The following is a 24,907-nucleotide window of genomic DNA, read 5'->3' as shown; positions in this document are numbered from 1 at the left end:
GACTACCAAGAGACCTTTTCTCCTGTTGCAAAACTCGTTACAGTAAGATGTCTCTTAGCTGTTGCATCAATTAAAGGTTGGCACTTACATCAATTTGATGTAAATAATGCCTTCTTACATGGGGATTTACATGAAGACATTTATATGCACAAGCCTCTCGGTTACACCAAAGGTTCTCCAAATCAAGTTTGCAAGTTACTCAAAAGCTTGTATGGCCTCAAACAAGCATCAAGGCAGTGGTATTCTAAACTCTCAAATGCCTTAATTGAATCTGGTTTCTCTCAATCAAAGGCTGATTATAGCCTTTTCACCCGAGACACAAATGGCATCTTTGTTGCTTTACTTGTATATGTTGATGACATACTTGTAGCAAGTAATGACCTCACTACTGTAAATGACTTAAAAGCTCTTATGCACAGCAAGTTTCAAATAAAGGATCTTGGTCCATTGAGGTACTTTCTTGGCATTGAGATTGCCCGATCCTCTAAAGGAATATTTTTCTGTCAGAAGAAGTATACCTTGGACATCTTGGCAGATTCGGGTACCTTAGGCAGCAAACCCACTAAAGTTCCTATGGAACAAAACCTCAAACTCACTAAGTCCACAGGCACTCCATTATCAGATCCTAGTGTTTACAGAAGATTAGTTGGTCGCTTATTGTACCTCACTATCTCTCGGCCTGACATATGTTTCAGTGTTCAAACTTTAAGCCAATACATGGCTAATCCTACTGATACACACCTCCTGGCAGCTCACAAAGTTCTCAAATATCTCAAAGGTACTCCTGGTCAAGGCCTCCTTCTCCCTTGTTCTTCTTCATTTCAACTTGAAGCCTACTGTGATTCCGACTGGGCTTCATGTCCAGACACTAGAAGATCTGTAAGTGGCTATTGCATTTTTCTTGGTTCTTCCATGATCTCTTGGAAGTCCAAGAAACAATCGGTTGTTTCCCGATCATCAGCAGAGGCAGAGTATCGCTCAATGGCTGCTGCTTGCTCTGAGTTAACATGGTTACGATTCATCCTATCCACCCTTCAAGTTCCTCATCCCCAAGCAGCTTTTCTTCACTGTGATAACCAAGCTGCTCTCCACATCGCTGCGAATCCTGTCTTCCACGAAAGAACCAAACATATCGAGCTCGATTGCCACTTAATTCGTGATCAAATCAAAGAGGGTAGCATCTGCACTCGTTATGTTCCCGGTTTTCACCAACTTGCCGACATCATGACAAAAGCCTTGTCTTCCACAGTTCTCAACACTCACTTATCCAAGATGGGAGTCGTAAATCTTTACGCTCCATCTTGCGGGGGGGTATTGGAGGATAATACAGAACCACATGCAAAGGGAGGAAAGGAAATCGTGGTTACTGATGCATGAAGCCCTGCCATTTCCGTTTTTAGAAACCATTCACATTTCTGTTATTTATTTTGTCCTATTCCTTGCTGAGCTGTATATTAAGGGTAGTATTGTCTTTTCATATGAAATAGGCAGTTAGAATATTCTTTAGCAACTGTATATAAATATATGCTTGTACACTTGCTACGGCATTCAATTGAAATACAGAGAGTTTCCTTCTCTTCATCTCTTTATTTTCATACTTGCAAACTTTCTTTGTATTTCCATTTCTTACAGCTGTGGCTTCAATATTGATCTTTAAAGTTGGCAGCTTTATAACTTCCCTTTCTCAAAGAAAATTTGATCGAATATTAATCGGACAATAAGGTTTCAAACTATTTTCTATAAAGAAGCAGTTAGGATCATAGTTAACTTTCTAATGTCCTCTTAGTTCTAAGATTGAGCATAAATCAATATTTCTTAACAACATTGCAGTATCAGGTGTAAACAAGACAGACCGCAGAAGGACATTGACTTACAAGTGGCTGTTTTCAGTTCATTATTAAAAGTGTTTTCCAATTTGATATATTCCATGTTTAGTTGATAGCCTTGCTTCCGATAAAATGGTCACTACGGTCAGTTTTTTCTCCTGAATTATTTAAACACATGATTGATATCTTTTCTCTTTAAACTGTGCAAAAACTCTCATGTTACATCATTAATTTTCTTTTCTTTCGTTCTCTTTTATAATTAGTTTTTATTAAGGATTAGAGTTTTTATAGGAGCTTGGTTTTCAGATTTGTGTAACCCCTTTGCTCCCTTTGTATAAAATTTTCCTATGTCATAAGCGTGAGCTAATTAATAAAATTAGAATATTATCTTATTCTAAAAAAAAAATTATAACATACACAAAGAGATTATATAAAATAAATTCACACATGATTTCATAGAATCCGTTAAATCTACTTTATAATAAAAATAACTTTATAATTTGACGTACTATATCAAATTACATTAATTTATGAATTTATTGTTGTGTAATTTCTTTATGGTTAAAATATCTTTCAAAAAAAAAAATATATTCATTATTGAAGTTGAATCACCTCGGATTGGGGGACTACGAAGATGTCCCACTTTGTCCCATGTGTTGGTGGCAGTGACATGGATGAGTGAGACTTTGCTACTCGAACCACGTCATCAAACGCATGCCAACCCCATGTAAATAGTAAGTAACTTCAGGCCGACATGGAAACAAGTCGCTAATAAATACCTAAATGGCAACCTTGTCTCCCCACCCCATGTTCAAAATAATTTGAAAACTCAATAAACTAAAATTCTCAAGGTCCTTAACTGTTGTACTCTGCCAACCATCCGATCCAAGGCTTGAGGTTTTTTTTTTTTTTCCTCATAAAAAGATTCATCGACCTTTCAAGATGTTTGTGGGGCAAAAAAACTCCGTTGTGATCTGAGAACTGTTTTCTAATTTGAGGTCTGGTCTGGAGTTTAAGATTTCGTACATACAAAAGTACTCGGTACTCGAACTTGACCCCTTTACGGCTTTACAACTTTCAATCTAAAGAAAATCCCTAAGAAAATCCATTCTCACTGATCAAATGGAGCATGAAACTAATAAAAAAAATACATATTGCCAGATAAAAAAAGAGTTTCATTGTTAATTCTTCAGTAGTTTAACGAAATCCAGTGGATGAACTCTTAAAATTCCATGTGGACCAAACTGGAGAGGGGAGAGAACTAGTAGTGGTGGCTTTGCTTCCATCCTCCAAACTCCTCTTCACTGTAGTTCTGATCTTCTACCTAAAAAAAAAAAAAAGAAATCAAATAAATAATTGATAACCAAACGTCAATCAAAATTTTAAAATGCTGCTATTAAAAATACCTTTAAGGTGAAGGTGACACCAACTTCAATCTCTCCACAATAAGTTTGGTCAGTGCGAACCACGCTATACTTGCGAGGATGTAATTCGGCAGTTCCATTCTCCACTCCTACTGCTAATAAATCCTTCACGTAGATGCTGAACACAATGAAAAGTAAAATCAAAGAGCAAAGTATGCTCATCAAATATCGTTTTGGTTGTATATACATGAAGTGCAAGCTTGTGCATGTGCATGTGTATGAGCAAAGTATCCTTCACATTATTCCTCCAGCTAGCATTCTCACTTTTCTTGAGGATATCATTGCTACCCTAATCATCTCGACTTAATGATCTTTTGTAATGGCCCTTATTAATGCGCAAATGAGGAGTACTGAGGACTTGGCTCCGACTCCATGAAATTTTTTGAAGGAAGTCAGCAGTTTGAAAACTTAAAACTGTAAAGATTAAACTTAAGCAGTCGTTGATATCTTACGTGGCTTGCCCAATGAAGTCATCGGCAGAGAATGTATCCTTATCCATTATCTTGAGAATAAGTTTGTATTGGTCACCTTCTCCTGGATACTCCACCCTGAAAGTAAATTTCTCATTCCACGCCGGAGATCCACCTTCACCTGCAACGCTGATACATTTCTATAAAACAGGCTGGAACCAGAAAAGAAGCATACCCTATATATTATACATATAACTATGTAAGCAGCAGTTCTCTTTCTTTTGCTGGTTCTCAAAGTTTTCCGGGATTCTTGGTTTGTATGATATTTATATTGCTATTTATCTTTGGTGCATACACCAAACAGTTTGAACTTTGAGCTTAAAAAATCAAGACTAGCAAAAAAAATGGGAACCTCCCTCTCTCAATCCCTCTCAAGTCTCCAAGGTTGATGAAGTAATTTTACATAGTGGTTTTAATAAGAAAAATTATTCTCATAAACTACTATTCAGTACCCCACATCATATGAAAAACACCTCCATATTTTATGAAAAACAGCTCTACACTTTATAAAAAAACTATAAGTATAAAGTGTGAAAGTGTATAGTAACTAACGAGTAGAATTCCTCCTTTAATAAACATACTACAAGAAACAGTCGGTCAATTTTGTGACCGTACAATAATTAACCTCAGAAGCAAGGCATTTATTTACTACCTCCACTCTTTAAGGCGTTTACACTGAATTGGACTTCTATCTATTGAATTACAAAGAGAGTTGTCCCCACAATATCTATATTTATTATTTAAAGGTTTAAGAAAGTAAATTGGATCAGTTCATATTTGTGCCTATAGAAGGATAGTATTTGGAATTATTCCCCTGACCAGTCATCTAATTAATCCGGTGTGTGCTTCTTTTTTAAGGCAATGCTATGTATTAGCTATAATAAACCTTTTTAGAAATTCGTAGACAATCTTAATTACTTTTCTAACTGACCATTTTCTTGAAACTGTAATACAATTTTTATTCTTTTTCATTTAGGTTATTCAAGTTTAATCATGGAGAACGGTTCTAAAGACAATACAATAAAGAGAAGTGATACCACCGTAAAGAGATTTTATAAAAGTAAATATACAAATTAGCATGACTTTATATTATATATTAGATCTATTTTATAATAAAAATAATTTTATAATTTAACATAATACATCAAGTCATCATGTCTTTGTGATTAAAAGATTTCGCTGTAAGGAGCATGACAAGTCGCCTCTCCATCTCTCTAGATTTGTGGCAAAATCTCAGCGTGCAACTCTCACGCACTACTTGCTTCCGCACGTGGTCTTCACGCGCCGCTGCACCTCGACGACTTAGCCAGCTACATGTGCCATACCAGTATATTCTCCACCTCACGATCTTTCAAATCTACGCCACTTCACCTCCCAACCCCACCACAGAGGTGCGGGAAGACAGATGATCTGCCGCAGATCTATCTATCGGATGTTGATCTTTCTACTATATTATCGTTTTTCCTAACCGATAATCTTAAAAATAGACTACGAATCTCTAAAAAAATATCTCAAGATAATAAACTGAAGTATACTCACAATTTACACTGCCTCCAGCGGTGGTTTACTTAAAAACCATATTTTAAGATGTGCCATCTTTGTAGAATATGAGTAGACATCAAGAAATTGGTTCTAAAATCCGATTTATTTATTTATTTTCATCATTTTTATACTGTAATTATTGTATTGATCTTGTTATGAAACTTCGTCCCCTCCTAATGTATCTTCTTTTCATTTTCAAGTTAAATTTGCTTCTCTCAAAACAAAAAAAAAAGTTAAATTTGCTTGCTTAGGACAAAAACAAAAAACAGAAAAAACAAAAAAGGATTCGCTGCAATAAATAGTGTATGACGGTGACAAGTGAGAGTGGGAATCGAGAAAGAACTGACCTCTGGCCACGGTGCTCTTGCGCTCTTGGCTTTTGAACTGTATCAGAACGTACGGATCCATGCGACCTGCAACATATATTACACATTAAATGATAGGAAGTTTATTCTTAATTCAATAACTTGTCAGGATTTGAATTTAATAGAGTGGAACGGCAACGTATCGCTACCAGAAAATTTCATCAAAAGATTAGCTGTAAGCAGAAGTAATATATAGCAAAATTATGCAAATTCTTGCGAGTTGTTTCTTTGAAAAAGTTGTAGATGAATATGTTCATGATGATGCTATTCAAGGGTCTGGTAGTCGGCTCAATCCATATGATATAATCGTTTAAGCTTGATCGAATGAAGTTGAAAATCTTTTAGGCCTCGTTTGTATTCGTAACCCATCTCATTTCATCATTATAATTTTCTTAAATTCTCACGTAAAATATAATTCAAAATTCAAAATTTTCAAATTTTAAAATAATTTTTTTAAATTTACCCACAAAATATATTAAATAATTCAACTTTTATTCTATTATTTACAAATCATCACAACTCATCCTAACTTATCTATCCACTCCTTACATTTCGTTTGAAAACGAAGGAAACAAGAAGAAGAATGAGAAGGTAGAAACGGATTAAAACATAGAGAGAGAGAGAGAGAGAGAGAGTGGCAGATGAAACGCACCAAGAACGAAGAGGAATAAGTAGAAGGAACACATGAATATATATATATTTTTTTTAGACTGGAACACATGAATCTTTTCTGGCCTTTGATAGAGAAGATTTTAACACTACAAGTAGATAGAAAAAATTGCAAAACGCCGGAGGGAACAAAAAGATACCCACACGTACGCATATATGTAAATTATACCGAAGAAATCAGTGTCACCAAGGCCTTTCGCATTCACCAGCAGCACCTCCATCGTCCCAATTGCCATCTCTCTGTCTCTGTATCTGTCTCTGTGATTTCAATAAGATTCCAAGAAATGTCTCAGCATGACTCGAGCACGGTTTATATGGAGGATGGGAATGAACAAAGAGAGCTCCGGTTGGGCGACTTCTGGGTTTCCATCCAATTGGCCAATACTACGAAATAAATAATAATAATAATAATAATAATAAAAAAGTGCACGGCAATTTTGAAAGCCGGCACGTTGCTATTTGTGGACCGGTTGAATTTAATAAAAATCCTTGAGCCAGCCGCCCATGGGCCATGATGAATCCGTAGTTACTCGTGGACGAGACTGTGACTCCAAAGGCGGCCCGGTTCACATTGGTCTTAACTTTGCCATAAATGGCTTAACTTATTGCCATGATGAATCCACTCGCTTTGCCATAAATGGCTTAACTTATTGCAGGTCAATTGCCATCAACCCCTTTTAATAAATTATAAAGAGAAGTGTTATATATACAGAAGGGTAGTGATTAGCTTACCACCGATTACTACTCATTTATTACCTAAGTTTATTTTTATTTTTTATCATTTTCTTTTAAGTATTTTTTTAACATCTTTAATTATTAAAAAAAAATTAAAAAAATATGTAAATTTACTAATACTCACTTTCTTAATCATTAAGTAAAATAAAAAATTAAAAAAATAAATCAAATACAAAAAGAGTAGTAAATAGGAGGTAGTAAGGTAGTAACCCTATCATTATTCTATACAAAAAATATACACAAATAAACTCACAAATTTATGTAATTTTATGTGACTCGTTAAATCTATTTTATAATAAAAATTATTTTACAATCTGACATATTGCATCAAGTCACGTTAGTTTGTAAGATTATTTTTATATAATCTCTTTGTAATTAAATTATTTCTCAATTATAAGGGAGTTGTTACCCATTTTGGTTGGTTCAATGGAAATTCAGGAGCAATATGTTCCAAATTAGAACATAAGTGCCCAAACGCTACGGCAAAATGAATATTTTAATATTTTAATTCTATAATAGATGCGACTCCTTTGACATGCACCAATTGAGATCTTTTTTTTTTAAAAGAGGACGGGACCCCAATTTTATTGATTGTCCTCACTTGTGGCGGAGGGAAACCGTGGTTACAAGTACGACACCAGGGATTTACATGAGCGCTAAGTCTAGGAAAAAAAGAACCCAGGCATCAAAATCAGTATAACCATATAGAGTACACGGCCTTAAATAAGATACATAACCTACATCCGAGCGAGCCAAAGAGGGACACCTGCAAAAAGCCAAGTACACAAGGCAAAAAGAGACGCAAATAACTTGAGAGCAACGAGAGACAAATAAATAACGAACAACAAACCTGGCACGAAGCTTATGATATCCTCAGGTAGGGCATACCCAGCTTGTCCATGCGGAGAAGACCCCTCACCCGGCTAGGCAGCATGTGAATGTCATCCCAATCAGAGTTCAACCCTTCCGCCCCACACTTAGCTAGAAAGTCAGCCACGACATTACCTTTACGAAAGATGTGATTCACTGTATACTCCAGGCTATTAAGATGTTCTTGTAACTCCTCCCAGAAATCTTCTAAATACCAAATGGGGCACTTATTCTTTACAATCCAATTAACCACCAGTTGAGAGTCAGTCTCTATTTGGACCCGGTAAAATCCAAGCGCGTGACATCTGCGAACACCTTCCAATAAGCTTTTGAGTTCAGCAAAGTTATTGGTACCCAAACCCAAGGGAACAGAATAAGCCACAAGTAATCTACCATCCTCATCCCGAATAACACCCCCAGCGCCAGAGGTGCCAAGGTTCCCGAAACTACTACCATCGATATTGAGTTTTACCCAACCTTGACGGGGCCGGTGTCATTTTACCACCCGGACCCTCTTGTGCTTAGAGAATAAAACTGGGATATCTAGTCTATTCAAAATATCCATGTCCTGGACGGAGAGGGAACACACTTTCATGATCTGGTCCATGGTGCGCCAGAGCCAAAGTTTAATAGCGTGCCAAACCGACTCTTTTGAATGAGCTTTGTCTTCATACCGGGCTTTACAGCGCCTCTCCCAAAGTTTCCAAGAAATAATAGAGGGCAGAAGGCCAAAGATGATTCTAACCTGTGAAGACTTACTCGCACGACGAAATCAAAAATTAATTTGATCCTTCCAAGTGTAGAAAGAGGCCATATGAACCCCTAGGTGAGTGGCCGCTAGATGCCAAATGTATCTTGCGAAATCCCCCGTGCAGAGCACATGGTTCAAGTCCTCAATATGGCCCTTTTGACAACAATTACACTTAGAGGCCATTGAGACGCCCACCATTCTAATATTCTTGTCAACACTGAGGCAATTGTTAGTAGCCTTCCACATCATGATGGAAATCTTCTTGGGGAGATTAGTATGCCATATCCACTGAGCCCAGGGTAAGGGGGGGCCCGAACCCTTATACAGTCCCAGGCGCTCTTAGTAGTAAACTTTCCCTCATTATCCTTCAGCCAAACAAGCGCATCTTGACCCTCCTTCCGTCTAGCCAAAAAATCATACAGTTCATTGGCTTTCTGATGGCCCACTAATCTATTCAGGAGGGAAATATCCCACTCATTCTCAATGCGACACTCCTTTAACTTAATCAATGGATGTTCAGCCACAGGAAATTGACCGTAGAGCGGACCTTCGTCATCCCAATTGTCATACCAGAAAGAGATATTACATTCTTTCACTATCCATTTAGAGCTGTTTATCACGTCTGGGATACTTCGGACAATAGATTTCCAAAAGCGGGTCCCTTTAGTAGGAGTTAGGAGGGATAGGTGATTCCCTTTAACATATTTACCTCTGAAAAAGTCCGCCCAAAGAAAGTTGCCCTTGATAAGATTCCAGGCAAGTTTCATGTGTAAAGCTCTTTGAACATCCCCAAAATCCCTAATACCCAAACCACCTTCGTCCGTAGGCGTACATATATGCTTCCAGGATATCCATTTCCTCCGACTCTTGCCTCCAGCTTCACCCCAAAAGAAGGAGCTTAGAAGCTTATTCAAGCTACATATCACCGCTTTGGGGACTTCTAAAACAGCAAGAAGGTGGGTGGCCATACTAGATAAGACGTGACGCAAAAGAATAGTTCTTCCACCAGCAGAGAGAATCTTCATCTTCCATCCTGCAATCTTCTTATTCACTTTGCCCAAAAGATCACCAAAATCACAAGCCTTCAGCCTACCATCCACAATAGGCACCCCCAGGTACTTAAAAGGAAAAGAGCCCTTGGTAAACCCAGTATAGCGGAGAAGAGCATGTTTCCTAGAGACTGAGATTTTGCTGGAGAAAAAAATGGCACTCTTCTCTTTACTAAGCACTTGACCAGTCCACTCCTCATATTGGTTCAGAACTTCCATCAAACCTCTCATACTTTTTTTTCCACCATTTGCAAAGATAACTATATCGTCGGCATACATTAGATGAGAGATAATCGGGGTCCCTCTAGCTTGAGTAAATTGACCAATTTTTCCTTTTCCAAAGAATTTCTTAAGGAGACGAGAGAATACCTCTTGGATTATGATGAAGAGGTAAGGCGATAAGGGGTCACCTTGCCGTAGGCCTCGCTCACCTTTGAAGAAACCCATGGGGGTCCCATTCATCATGACAGAATACCACGGCGAGGATATACAAGAGTTAATCAGGTCACAAACATTAGGAGAGAATCCAAAACTGACCAAAACATGTAATAAGAAATTCCAATCTACTCGATCATAAGCCTTAGACATGTCAAGCTTCACCAGAACATTACCTCCAATGGACTTCCTATGAATAGAGTGGACCATTTCCTGAGTTAAACTGATATTCTCAAAGATACTGCGTCAGGGAATAAAAGCTCCCTGCTCCTGTGATATCATTTTAGGGAGCAAACTAGTCATACGAGCCACAATAATTTTTGAGCAAATCTTATAGACCACGGAACAAAGGCTAATAGGCCGAAACTTATCAAAACCATAGGGTTTATCCACCTTCGGGATTAAAACAATATAAGAAGCAGTGAAATTTTTTGGAAGCATATGGCTATGGAAAAAATCAACAATGGCTAAAAGGAGGTCATCTTTAACAAAGTCCCAACAAACTTTGAAGAATCCTGAACCAAAACCATCTGGCCCTGGACTGCTATCGATGGGTATAGAAAATAGAGCATCCTTTACTTCCTCTATGGAAGGGTCTATACCAATGGTCAAGCTATCCTCATTAGTAATAATGGGAGATATCAGGTCACTCAAATTTGGGAGAGCACGGGGACTACTTTGACCCATAAATTCCTGGAAATGAACAACAGCGGCTTTATGAATGTCGAGAGGGGACTGTAAGACCCTACCATCAGGCATACTCATCTCTTGAACTCTTTTATGCAATTTGGCCTTTAGGTAAGCATGAAAGAATTTAGAGTTCTGGTCCCCATCTTTCAGCCAGTTTTTCTTGGCCATATGAGCAAGTCTAGTATCCTCTCTACCCAGCCATGTTACAAGTTCCAGCTTGGTTGCTATGAGGTCAACATCGTCCTCGGCATTAAAAGAAACTTGAAGACGGCTTTCCAAATTTTCAATACGATCCTCTAGACCTTTGATTATGACGTTAGTATTACCAAAGACACTTTTATTCCACTCCTTTAAAGCCACCTTAACCCTTTGTAATTTAGAGGACATGTTGATTAATCCATGACCTAGGCCCTCACGTTTCCACACCCCCTCCACAAAACTATAAAAATCTAAGTGATCAGTCCACATATATTGAAAGCGGAAGAGACTAGGACCATACCTGAATGAATTCTCCCCCATCTGAATAGCCAAAGGGGAATGATCCGAAGTAGAGCGCGCCAATACCTGGTAATAAGCATTAGAGAAAAGATTAAGGAAATTAGTATCAATAAAACATCTGTCTAACCTGGCCCAGCTGCGCGCTTGTCCACCTTGTCCATTACACCAGGTCATATTCGGGCCTTTTGAGCACATCTCTATCAGACCACAGGTATGAATACACTGGTTGAACTCTTCCATGGCTACAAAAGGACGAGGACGACCACCTCTTCTTTCTGAGTCATCCTTAATGATATTAAAGTCCCCACAGAGAACCCATGGAATACCAACAGTCCCCATATTCTCCAAATCCGCCCAAAGTTCTCTTCTTTCATTACGGTTGCACTTTGCATATATAATAGATAGGAGAAAACTATGACCAATCTCCTCTACTTTCACAGTAATAAATTGATTAGACCCTGCCACCCATTGTATCGAGACCAATGAGTTCCACATCAACCAAATTTTACCACCATGCACCTCATTTGTGACAAAATAATTGCAGCTGAATCTTCCTAAGAAGGACTGTATTCTATCCTCTAACAAAAAGGGCTCAGCCAAAGCTATGATATTAGGACTAAATTGTTTAATAATCTTCCTCAACCTCCTATAAGAAGTGCCTGCTCCCCTAATATTCCAAAAAATAATAGGACTGATCATAATTTAAATTTGGAAGGACGAATTACCACCCTGGTAGCGCCCCTTTTCTGGCCTGTTTTCCTCGGATTGTTGGAGCCCTCAGAATCTGTACAGTATTCCTTACGCATGTCATACTTTATTTTGTCCCTCTCACTCTCATGGTCTGAATGGGAAAAGAGTAACTCATTCATTCTTTCCTCTTCATCTTCAACCATAAACTTCTCATTAACACTGACTGCAAGGGACCTTGCCTTTTTCTTCTTCGATTTCCTCTTTAGACTTATCAGAGGATTCTCCCATTCTTCACCCAAACCAATTACTCTGTTCACAACCGGATTCATGTCTTCTGTGCTAATCTCTTGTGGATCTGGTAGGGGATAAATAGATTTAATGATTTGCAAGCTCTCTTGCTGAAATAAAACTTTCCCTGTGTCCGCAACAACTAGCTCTTCAATTGATTGCGTGGAGGGGGCAGGAAACATCTCTGGTTTATCATCATTCAGCTGAGCCACAATACTGGTGTTGTCCTGTCCGTTACCTGTAGCCATATTGGGCCTTATTGTTCCACTAGGCTCCTGGTTATTTACGCTGCTCGACCCTTTAGGCTCTGTGCATTCTTCGTCTTCTTCTACTTCATTTAGGTCGTGGGTGGCATGCTGCACTTCTTCTTGTTCGATTCCCTTCACCTGGAGAACTAGTTGGGCCCTGTTTCCTTGTCTGTATTATTCTCCTTCTTCGAAGACCCTCATGCTTCATTCTTCTCTGCCTGATTTTTCCTAGCTTCTAATTCTGTCTTGGATTCTGTTGAAGATCCTTTCTTGATCCAAACTTGGTTCCCAGTCCCTTTCCTGGTATGATCTTTACCATTGCGGCATGTTTTAGAATTATGGCCCTGTTGATGACAGTTGCAGCAGTAAGCATGTAGTGTTTCATAGACCACCTCTTATCTCCTACTGTGAGGCAGCCCTGGACATCCAAGCCAGAAGTGAGTGATTGGATCTCGGGAGGCATCGACCTCTAAACAAATCCTTGCTCCATCAGTTCTAGTAGCGCATGTAGTCAGATTGTCTCTCCGAATGAACTTTCCAATCGGCGCCGTAATCATTTTCAATACCGAAGCATGGTAAAAATGAGGGGGAAGTCCAGGCAAAAAGACCCAAACAGGCACGCAAGGTGACTCGTATTCCTCTGTGTAATCTGGGGACCATGCAAATGGCCTATAGCAGACACCATTGATCTCACAAGATTCTCCGGACAGTGCTTTGTTGAAATCTTCTTCTTTCGACATTCTGATGAAAACATTTCTTGGACTTTGCATCGCCGAGACCACAGGACAACAGGATAATCCCCATCGATTACGAATAAAAGATCTTATAGAATCAAGTGAAGGTCTTTGACGGAGGAATTTTAAGACAATAGAAAAACGAAATGGTCTTGCAGTAGCCTCTGTTTCCTCTGCAGAAAAAATAAAACAAATCTCACCTTCTATGATTTTCGGTGGTCTGGGCATAATCTCCACTTCAGGCAGCGGTTGAGGTGCTGCGGAGACATCAGCAAACGTTCGGCGGCCTGCCACCACTTCGACGTCCGCCATGAGCCGCTCACACGGTCAGCAGCCGTCAGTTCCGTCGAGGAGAGGCGAACTCGCTGGCCATCTCCCCACTGATGGCAAACCTGAGCCAAACCGAGTCGGAAGACCCTCGGCGAGGTCGCCTGGGTCCGGCGACTCAGTCTGTGCCGGCGGTGAGAGGCCACTCGCCGTGGAGGATCGGCGTTCGAGTTTCTCTCTCCTCAAAAATTTACTTCTTCGTCAACGGTCTATTTTGAATTTTCTCAGAGCGTTTTCTCTCTCCTCATACGCAATCCTTAATTGCAGTACGATTTTGAGTTTGTTTTTATGCACCAATTGAGATCATCTTTGTATAATTTAGGTCGAGAGATGCAATTAAACTGCAAGACACTCGAAACAATAAAGGATCGGAAATCATCATGAACATATCTCTAAGATTGGAGTATCAAGGTCGAGCCTTTTTATACAGATGAAATCAAACCATCAGAGGATCTATGGGTTCTAACATGCAACACGAAATTTAATATTTTGACTTGTTCGTTCCCACGGTTGCACACAAAGCCTGAAGATGAAATCAAAATTCATTTGTCTTTTCTTCATCTAGACCTGGATCTAGAGGGCGATCTCGAGGCTCTACCTCTCGATGACTTCCAGTGACCTCTTGCTTCCTCAACCTCGAATGTTGATTTCCTACAGCATAACATACAATCGGAAATAAATGTTCATATATAATTATCAATATATTTTTTATTTATAAAGTTCTCTCTGTCTCTCTCTCTCTCTAGTCTATATATATTTGACAGAGTGCCAGTTGCCAGAAATTTAAAATTCTACTCGATACGGATTATTTAAAGATTATTCATCTTTCTTGGAGGTTTCCTCAATACTTCATGCCTTGGATGCAGTAAAAGCCACCGGGACAACTCCATTCCACCACAAACGTGGACCAAGAGAGAGAGAGGGAGAGGGAAAGAGAGAGAGAGAGAGAGAGAGAGAGAGAGCACCCTTATGCAGGACAACCAGAACTAAACGTACTTACAAGTAACCAGAAACCCTTTCAAGCCAAATCTATATATATATATATATATATATTTATAAAAACATGCACAGCACTTCCTCTGTAACTCTCTTTTCAGTGGATAAGTTCTGTAACATAAGAATTTCAACTGTAGTAACCATGCGGCAACAGACACCATAGCGATCATAACTTCCAAATTGATTACGAGGATTCACTCTCTCACTTGTGCTAGAGAAACAATCACTTCATGACCACAAAGCAATTCAAAGAACATGACTTCTATTTTATCAAGCACTGGATGGGTAAAAATTTGAAACAGTTGACAGAGATACAACTTACTTGCGATGCCCGTTGCAGTTTTCATTTTGATCAGCAGCATTAGCATAACCTGGAGAGTAAGACCTGTCGTGATCAGCATTTTGCTCTCTTCGAGGACCTCCTGGTGATCGAGGGTGGTCTGCTAATTGCCTTCTACTCGGGGAAACTGAATAGTCCCCCCTTCGTCTTGGTGCATGTGAGTATGACCTGATGATTTGAATATAATCCACAAACGTATTAACCTGCAAAAGTGACCACTGTAATAGAGATTTGGGCAGTTAGTAAACTTGCAAGTTACCTTGAGTGGTATCGATTTTTAGAACCTGACGGATGGCGAGGGGAGCGTGAACGGGATAGTGAACGAGACCGAGAATGTTCTGAGATATCAGATTCAAAAGAAGATTATTTTAAACAGGAATAATGTAATCATTATAAAAACAAAAAAATCCAAAGCTCTAATGATGACACTGAGTTGAAAAAATCATATAACTTCAAGATTCTTCACTTCAACCTTTAATGGGAAACTGCCACCCTCAGCAAACAATAGCAGCTGAGCTAGTAGGCATCTTGAAGAAGTTTTCTATGATTAGTAACAACAATCGAATTGTCAATAGAAAGATGACACCTGAAACGATATCTCGGCCATTGATTTTGCTATACCTTGCCATTCTTCTCAATGTAGGAGACATGAATTGTCTCCCTTTCTGAACAGAGGCTTTGATTTAAAAAATCAAAAAGGAAGAAAAAGGGGTCCAAAATATGAGCGATTATCAGACAGAGTTATGGAATCCTATAAGCCCACTCGTTAACCTGTTACCTAACCTTACATTCAGTTGGCTGGGTAGAAGAATGGAAGCGCTGAAGTTTTTGGTAGACATCTACTTACTTTTTTTTTATAAGTAAAACAAGTATTTATTAATCCAACAACTGTCAATTACAAAGTTAGAAATGCCCTAATTATGTAGGAGCATTAGAAATTGAGAAATCATGAAGGTCCATGCCATTAAAGTCCACAGCAATGACCCAAGTACGAAGAGTCCTAAAAAATAACAGTTTTAGCTCTGCCAAAGATCTCTCTTTGTCTTCGAAAGTCCTCTCATTGCGCTCCTGCCATAAGCACCACATAATATATATAGAGATCATCTTCCAAACCGCTATGATCTGTCTCACACCTCGAATTGAGGTCCAGCAAGCCAATACATCCAAAATAGTTTCCGGCATAATCCACACTAAGTCCATTCTTTTAAATACCTCACCCAAAGAGTCCTGGCTACCTCACAGTGTAAAAGTAAATGATTAACCGACTCACCCCCACTTTTACACATGTAACACCAATCTGCAATGATTATCCTCATCTTTCTCAGATTATCCGTGGTGAGAATCTTGCCCAAAGACAATGTCCACACAAAGAAGTTTTGGGAGGAGCCTTATGACGCCAAAGCCTTCTCCAAGGAAACTGTATCTCAGGAACTTGTGTGAGGACCTTATAGAATGAATGAATAGTGAACACCTCTTTCCCTGCAGGACTCCACCACAAATCATCTTCATGCTGGATATTTGGACGACAAGAATACAAGAGACTAAAAATCTACAAAACTCTCCATCTCCCAATCATGTGCCTCTCGGTTGAAATTGATGTTCCAGTGAATGCTCCTGCTTGAGACTTCCATAACCTTCGCCACTGTGGCATATTTGGCACTTGCAATCAAGAAAATAGTAGGAAACAGATCTTGTAGAACATTGTTACTACACCAAGCATCTACTTACTTACCAAAAGAAAATTTAGTAGACTTGAAGAAGTGACATCCTAATTGCTAGAAAGGAATGTCTTAACAACAGGAAAATGGTTCTCACCTCAAAGCGTTTCAGTTGCTAAAAACTAAATTCAAAGATGAAAATATATGAAATATGGCGTCAAACTTATTGGTCTTCCATGAAAAAAAAAAATAGTAGGGAAATAGGTGTTTGGTTGAAAGCATAGATATCAAGTCTTTTCCAGGAATTTTTTAAGGTATGAGATTTTAAGGGCCGAGTCTTCAACTTCCGAACACGAGCTTGAGCTTAACAGAGGACCTAAATTCACCAATCTTCCAGAAGTTCAGGATTGATCACAAATTGACCTACTCAAACAAATAGAAAGCCCACACACAGTTCAACTGAAATCTAAACATGGAAAAGACTTGATGTCTATGCTTTCAATGAAATTCATTACGGTTACTTCACATGAAAAAGATAGGAGAAGGAAACAACAGTTTTTAATGTAAAACAAAATTAATCATTTCAGACCAAGCTGCTTAACTAACAATCCAAACAACCCCAAATTTTCAGGAATCTTATTGGAATAGCCATTAGAAATGCAACAAGAATCTCAAGGGTATTCCAAAGAGTAGAATAAAAGGGTAGATAATTCTTGACTGCAAGATGCGAAAAACAATGGGGCTATACCTTCAATGATATATGAGCAATTTGTTTTTGATAAGTTCTGTTATATAGCAATGAGAGTTTTACGGATTACAGAAATTCTGAAAAGCAAGAATGCAAATTGTAAGAAACAACATACCATAATAAGATGACTGTCGTCCCCCATAGCCCGAAGGTCCTCTGCAAAAAGTACAACATATTAGAGGAACGTCTAAATAAATAAAATATATATGTGTGTTAAACATAAGTCCCAGACGTAGGGAAGAGAGTTGGGAGAAAACTACCTAACCCTAGCCCTATGACATATCTCTTCTGGCCTTTTCCTTGTTTCAGCAACAACAACCATAGACATCTCTCTCCCAGCAAAAATTTTCTCATTCATGTGATATTGAGCCTCTGAGGCCTCATAAGGATCCACAAACTGCACAAATGCAAATCCTCGAGGTTGCCTAGAAAGAAGACAGAGCAGAGCTTCATTTGACGTTAAGATTAAACCTGAGCAAACACTGATTGCATGAGAGCACTGACTTGTCAAAATTAGCACAGTATGATACCCCCACAATGTCATTATTTGGTATACCTTTCAGGTATTATACAATCTGAGCAAACACTGATTGTACGAGAGCACTGATTTATACATTTAAATATTACCTCCAAAGCAGTTCCAGATAAGTGCATGCTGAATTTACTTAAAGAAGCTATAATCCAAGCTTAGTGCTGTCCTTTTCTTTAAGGGCAAGTATGAAAGTCAACTTCAAAATAGGCAAGTGACTTGAAAATTCTCCACATTCTTGTAATTATAGGATGCACTTGAAATCAACGTTCCCACAAACTTAAAAATCCCTTCAAGTACTCTTCAATTGGTCAAGAATAAATCTTCCACCTCATCAACCTTCTATTGAATGTGTAATTATATAATTTCTCTTCATAAAGGAACATTCTTCATTACTCAACAGTCTTGGAGACCAAGATGTTTCAATGATAAACAATAGGTCTTCAAAAGTGGGGCTTGGGCTTGTTTTAACTTCAAAATTCAAACCAATATACCTCCTGACAAACCAGTTCAAAATTTAATTCACTATAAAAAGGAAAGATAAAACTATCATAAATAGCATATAATGTAACTCAATAAACAACTTTTGCATCCCCAACTTCTGTACATTATCTAAAGTGCAAAGAAAATAAAAGAAAGTAAAGTGAGAGAGTACAACTAGACATAACTTGTCCATCCAATGAATGCGCTTGCAAAGAATAGCCACATGAAATAGAAACGCCCAATTTCCATAATGTCAAAAGAACTCGTGTTTATCAAATCCATGCTTTTTGTCAAGTAGTATATTCAACACACCAACCTTGAGCCACAAGCTTTGGCTTGTCTCATTTAGGCAAGTCAACAGCTAAGATGGCTTTTTGACAGTTTCAATGACCACTTAAACATTTAAAAAAATTCAAACTAAGTTGATCAGCTAGTGTAGGACAATGACACAAAGAAGAGCTACAGCTGCATGTTATAACTATAACCGACATATATTGTAAAGTTGAATGTGTTAGTTTGTCATGAAAAATCTAGTGTAAACTAATTTAAAACAAATAGGTCTATAAAGCTAAAAACTTGGCTGAATACAAATTAATTATGCTTGAAGCTTGTTCCCAACTCCAAGTGAACAGACCACGACACCTAATACTTTGATAAAATTATTTCCCCCAACAATCGATTGCCATAATGAATCAAAGAATTAGCAGGAATGTTACGCGACCTTTTCAATTCTCTAAAGGTAAAAGCTCACCCCAAGTAGTAGTTCTTGGGGATATACACATCCCTAACTAGTCCGAATCTCTCAAATGGAACCCGAATTTATTCTGGTCTGTAAATAGAAATAAAGTACTTGTTTTGACAAATCAACAGCCGCAAAGGAGTGATCTTCTACCTCCAAAAAATCCCTCCTATGGCTACATTGAACCACAAGCCCTGCGACAACCTTGGTAAGTGGAAACATTACCCACAATCCAGTGGAATATTGCAAACCAAAAGGCTTCCGTGGTTCTGTTCCTTTCGCCTACCATTGCCCGAGCCACCACCATATCCCCTTCTGGGAGGGCTTCTCCCTCGGCCGCCATATCCCTTCCTAGGAGGACTATAGTATGGTGGACTATACCTCCTCATGATGCTGCCTAATATCACAATCATTACTTGATCCTAATATATAAAGTCTGCAATTTTTACTTGCTAAAAGAAGTTTCTAAACCAGAAAAATTCAAAAAGAAAGGGCACAATATTGAATTATATTGTGAATTTTATGCTATAATAGTCAATGAGAACCCCACAATTTGATTCCAAATAGCATGCCAAGGCAAAACAAAAAACAAATCTGGATTGCAGCTTGGTTGCCAAGAAGATTGTTAATCCTTCAAGGTTTCAGAGTGCTACCCAAAAACTGAACCGAAGACGGAAGACTGATATGATCACAACCGTATTAATTGATATGAGCGAGTTTATTTATGTTTAATTGTAAAATTTGTGACTTGTTATTATTTATGTTAAGAGTCTTGTGGTTTTGTATGATCAAAACATATATGTACAACATTTATTTATGTTGGGTATGGTTTGTTTTGGTCAAAGCAGATATGTACCACATTTATTTATGTTGGAGTTGGTTTTGTATGGTCAGTATCATTAGCTTCATTGGGTGGTAAAGATCCTAATATCTCAATATCTGCATGCTGAGAATGATTCACAATATGCAATTTTTTGGGTCATATTCAGTGGAGGTAATAAGACAATTATATAGAACAAGAATGTGCAATAAGTTTCTGTACAGTTTTGAATGCCCAAAACCATTTCCTCCACTCAAAACCACTATTTTAGAGCCACTTTAGTGTCTGTCATGGCACAATCATAAGATGAAAAATGTCACAAAAAGAGTCTCCAACTATTACATTACACTCAATAAACAACCTACATAACTTCTAACACTTAAATTACACATCTAGACGTTATAACATAAAACCACTACCAAGTCACTGGTGACTGTATTAAGCATTTTACGAGAAAATTACACTTAGGACTTCTTTGTTGTGGCATGTAGCTTGTGATTCTACATCAATTATTGTAGCAAATAGGGTTTCATGAGCAAGTTTAAACCGTGCTAGCCGACCTGATCTTGATTGATTACAACCTAAAAACAGTTTTGACTTGGAGAAATGATTTGTACAAGTCTTAAATAAATAAGTTTTTGTAAAAAAAAAAAAATAGATCTTACTTAAAAAAAATTATAAAAAAATTATTTTTATATTAATAGGACCTAGGGGTGTAAGAAAAAACCAGAAAACCAGTTGAATCGGACCAAACCGAATCCAACGGTCCGTTTTATAACCGGTCCAATGTGGTACCAATTTTTAAAAATAGAAACCGGTGCGATACTAGTTTTGATATTTTGAAAATCAGTTTAAACCAAACCGGAACGATATATATATATATTTAGTTTTTTATATTATATATAATTTTTTATATTATTATATATATTATATGCTAAACTTTTAATTATATAACATGAAATTCTAATCCTATTATTCAAGTCTATTAATCTTAACATAAAATTAATATACTAGTATAATTAGACTTTAATTAGACTATTTTAATTTTATTATTCAAATTTATTAATCTCACTAATAAGTTAGCACTACTTATACTAGTAATATAATTGAACATTAATGAATTAATAATTGTTGATAATAAATACTAAATTCTCACAATTAAGTTTAGTATTAAAAAATTATAATATTAAACTTATATAGTGTTACACATGTAAATGGTAAATCAGAAAACTGAACCGGACCAAATCAAAATTTCAGTAATAAATCGATCCGTATCGATTCTTAAATTTTCAAAATCGATATATATTGGGTCAGTTCTAAAATATCTCCAAAACCGGACAAGTTACATTCATAAGACCTATTTTTTTTTTATTAACGACTTGTTTGAAACTTATCTATTTGAGACTTATACCTAACATTACTCCTTGACTTATACAGCGGTTTGCCTCTTCTTTTCTTTCCATCTAATTTCTTTCTTTATAAAGAGTTTCTTCTATAACTTTTTTTCGGACCAAGTAAAATAATTGAAAATCTTACCGTGAACTCTATAATTAGTAACATTCTAAAAGTAATTATACTTTTTTATCTTTTTAAGGAGGTCGTCAAGTTTTACAAATTTTATCCAAATTCTAAATTTTTAAGGGTTACTCTACTCAGCCAAAAAAAATAAAATAAAGTAGATGCGTGATGTAGAACTGCCAAGTAGAAATTTTCATTTTTAAAAGACGAGTAAAATTGAGATGCCTCATTTATGTTTCTATCTTTCTCAAACTCTACAGTACACACATGCTTTTATTTTTTATTTCCTTAGCAGGTGTATGGTGTATGAATAATGAGTAGAACAATCCAATTAAAAATAAATTGTTGGGGCATACTCATTCTAGACTATGGAGCCAGATTCGTACGTTGTGTATTTGGTGCAAGTTTGGCTTCACTTTACTCCAAATTTCATTCACAAAAGTAAGTTCCATTGAACCAAGAAACTGCTGTATACAAGAAAAGGCCGAATCCTACAACTTTATGCAGATTACGCTAATTTTTTAAATGTGATATGGTCCTGCCCTCCAGTTTGGCATAAAATGGATCGAGCATAAATGTGGTCTATGGATGCAATCCACACCTTGATCTACCAGACTGAGTCAAATACATGTTAGCAATTCTAGGAAGAAAGGATGCATGTCTCGCCCCATAACCTAGAAGAGCCTCGGCACCGATCTCCTTGGTACTTTGCCTTCAAGCTTCAGTCTTCTATATGCTTCTCTGATGTGGCAAGGCCGAATAGGACCGGATTCCTTCCTCTCGGTCATAACAGTTCTAGCTGCAAAGCTGAAATGCATCAATAGAAGATACACAGAATAACGAGCTAATTTCAAGAATCCGAAAATACAATTATCCAGGACTAAGATATGCACTAGGTTTAGATGCAATCCTGGGGATTGTGATAGAGAAAGCATCAAACTGCTATAATCATATCTAGTTCAGTCATTCTTTTTCCTATTCAGCTGGTCAAAAACATATCCTTTTTCTTTTCTTTCCATTTTTAACATTGCGTTAGTGGAAGATATCAAGACAGTGAGGCAAGATACTGAAAATAGCATACTTGTAAAAAGAAATGAATAATTGAAAATCTCACAGGAAGAATTGGGGATCACCGCTGCCAAAGGGGATCACGGTCACTAGTTATTTTGGAAAATACATGTAAACATAAGTTTTGAAATTGCATAAAGGACGCATACCAGTCTCAACAATGTCACCAACAAACATTTTTGCAGTGGCTGAAACTGCAACTACCATTGGCTCAGAAACTGTCCGCATTCCAGTGATGGTCAGTAACATCTGCGCTCACCATATGAAAGAAACAAACAAGAAATTTGGGCAAATTACAATTTCATAGATTAATCGCCAACAGGTTTTGAGCTGTCCCTCAAGAAGGCTGCATGAAGATACGACTAATAAGAGGTGAACAAGTCTAAAGGGTCATTTTCCAACCTATTTTCTCTGGATTAACAGAAATTAAGCCCAGGAAACACCTCTGCTTAATGTAAATGCAAGCCTATAAGGTTCTAGATTTTCTTTTTCTCCTTAAACAGGCATGAAATATAGACATCGATAATGTTCAGTACAAAGGGTCTGTTTCATTTTAGGTCGCTGGATCCTCAATATAAACACCACTCAGATCACAAAAGCGGGGTAAACAACTGAAGCAAGTGAAAAAAAAATAACTGGGGTGGTTGATAACATAAGTTATAACCTGACGAGGCCTTTAAAAAAGAGCAAACTATACATGGGAAAAAAGAGGAGAAATGCATAAAAGATACAGAAAAGGCATACCTTTCTCATTTCAGATTTTTTAAAACGAGATCTCCTATAGAACTCGAATCTTTCCATCTGTTCCCCTGTGAACTGTGACAGGATAGCCCTGAAAAGAATACAGTTCCAACATTGTAGAGCAACGTTGCAATTTTCCATATATATGCAAAACGAAGACGTGCATATCAGTTTTGTCATAAAAATAAACCATATATTGAATTTAATTTGCATTGAATTGGTTCTAGTTCTACATCTACGATCACAACATTTGAAAAATGACAAAGAAAAAGCTACAATTCAATAGAATGTTTAACTAGCAATTAATTAGTGACACGTTGTTTTTACTATTTCTTCAACCACGGTATATGATTCATTCCCACAAATATCTGCAGGGGATAAGAAATAGACCAAGGGAGCCATTCATTTAGGATTTGTTTAATTTGTTGAAAAAAAAAAATCATGACCCCACAAAGCTGGAAGTCCTAAATCCAACGCTGATTGAAAAACAAATCGAGTAATCTTATACTTACCGTGTCTTGGCTGTTTTATCAGGGTCATCTCGAAGTGCAATGTTTCTAATGTTAAGGTCCACATTATCCTCCTCTTCCTCCTCATCCTCATCTTCATTGTAGCCTGTGGATGCATTAGTCCCAATTGAAATTGTCGGGGCTGGGGATGTTAATGGGTTACTAGGAGTGAGAAATTGGTTCTCGTTGTCAATATGACCAGGGCCAGTAGTGGGGGAATCAGGCAGAAAATCTTCTACGTCCTCAAATGCCACTTCAAACGGGTCCATGGATTTTTTCAGTCCTCTCTCTGCTTCTGCACTGATAACTCAATCGATCAATGATGATAGCAAAGTCTAACTATCAAACAATTAACAAGGTTTTCTCTTTTCTCTAAATTCAATCAATAATTTCAACAAGCATGTCGTTGTCACATACAAAAATCTAGCACCAACTACTTATCATAATCGAACTCTATGATACTTAAGTAAACTAAGAAGGTAGACAAGTTAATAACTTATAGTTTTTTTTTTTTTTTTTTTTTCCATTCTTTTCAAAGGAAGACCAATCTGAGAGTTCAAAATCTCTAATACACATTTGAAAATACAGAGTATAAACAACCCAACAGAGTTACATGATGTTTGGCAAAAAAGGTGGAGATGGGAATTGGGTATGTATTGAAGGCTTCCTCTCATGCGGAATCGTGTATTATAATTCCATGGAGCCAAACAATTCCATGCTTCCAATTAAAGCCATATGATCCAACCTCCAGTCTCTTTGACGATATAGAGGTCTTAAATGCACAAACTAAACAAATTTAACAAGAACGGAGGATAGAAAACGCGTGGTTTTTAAGAAAATAAAAGCATTACCGAGAGAGAGAGAGAGAGAGGTTGGGTCTCGTACGTAACGCAGCTAAGGCGAACGACTGGTGCGGTGCGACGGTGTATCAGAATATATAGGGGGGCCGTTATGTGAAGCGCCTTGGAAGTTTGGAGCGGGATGGCCTTTCCAAGCGAAAATAGCCGGAACTGGTAGTTAGAGATGTGTATTGGGCCGAAGCTTTCTACATTGTTATTTTTTATGGTTCGTAAAAACAAGTTCGGCCCATGATAGTGTTTGATGATTTGTCAAACCCAAACCCAAACCACTATCGAATCAGAACAAA

General features: G+C 37.6%; 2 protein-coding genes and 2 pseudogenes across 2 annotated transcripts; all 4 read right to left on the bottom strand.

The window, feature by feature from the left end:
• Positions 1 to 2,710: 2,710 nt before the first annotated feature.
• Positions 2,711 to 6,669, bottom strand: LOC108981576 (16 kDa phloem protein 1-like). The gene is made up of 5 exons (XM_035683146.1): positions 6,466 to 6,669; positions 5,610 to 5,675; positions 3,703 to 3,841; positions 3,233 to 3,368; positions 2,711 to 3,150 (listed from the first exon to the last, which is right to left on the bottom strand). Exons 1-5 carry the CDS (start codon positions 6,530 to 6,532, stop codon positions 3,088 to 3,090), a joined length of 471 nt encoding a protein of 156 aa, XP_035539039.1. The 5' UTR covers positions 6,533 to 6,669; the 3' UTR covers positions 2,711 to 3,087.
• A 7,499-nt stretch (positions 6,670 to 14,168) lies between these two features.
• LOC108981572 lies at positions 14,169 to 19,493 on the bottom strand (annotated as a pseudogene).
• Positions 15,493 to 15,618, bottom strand: LOC118344087 (annotated as a pseudogene).
• A 2,332-nt stretch (positions 19,494 to 21,825) lies between the features above and the next one.
• Positions 21,826 to 24,442, bottom strand: LOC108981575 (transcription initiation factor TFIID subunit 11-like). The gene is made up of 5 exons (XM_035683145.1): positions 24,374 to 24,442; positions 23,764 to 24,060; positions 23,255 to 23,342; positions 22,660 to 22,759; positions 21,826 to 22,241 (listed from the first exon to the last, which is right to left on the bottom strand). Exons 2-5 carry the CDS (start codon positions 24,027 to 24,029, stop codon positions 22,117 to 22,119), a joined length of 579 nt encoding a protein of 192 aa, XP_035539038.1. The 5' UTR covers positions 24,030 to 24,060; positions 24,374 to 24,442; the 3' UTR covers positions 21,826 to 22,116.
• Positions 24,443 to 24,907: the final 465 nt, after the last annotated feature.

The sequence above is a fragment of the Juglans regia genome, chromosome 12 (assembly GCF_001411555.2).
Source record: "Juglans regia cultivar Chandler chromosome 12, Walnut 2.0, whole genome shotgun sequence".
Lineage (NCBI taxonomy): Eukaryota > Viridiplantae > Streptophyta > Magnoliopsida > Fagales > Juglandaceae > Juglans > Juglans regia.
This window is presented reverse-complemented; position numbering and strand designations above follow the sequence as displayed.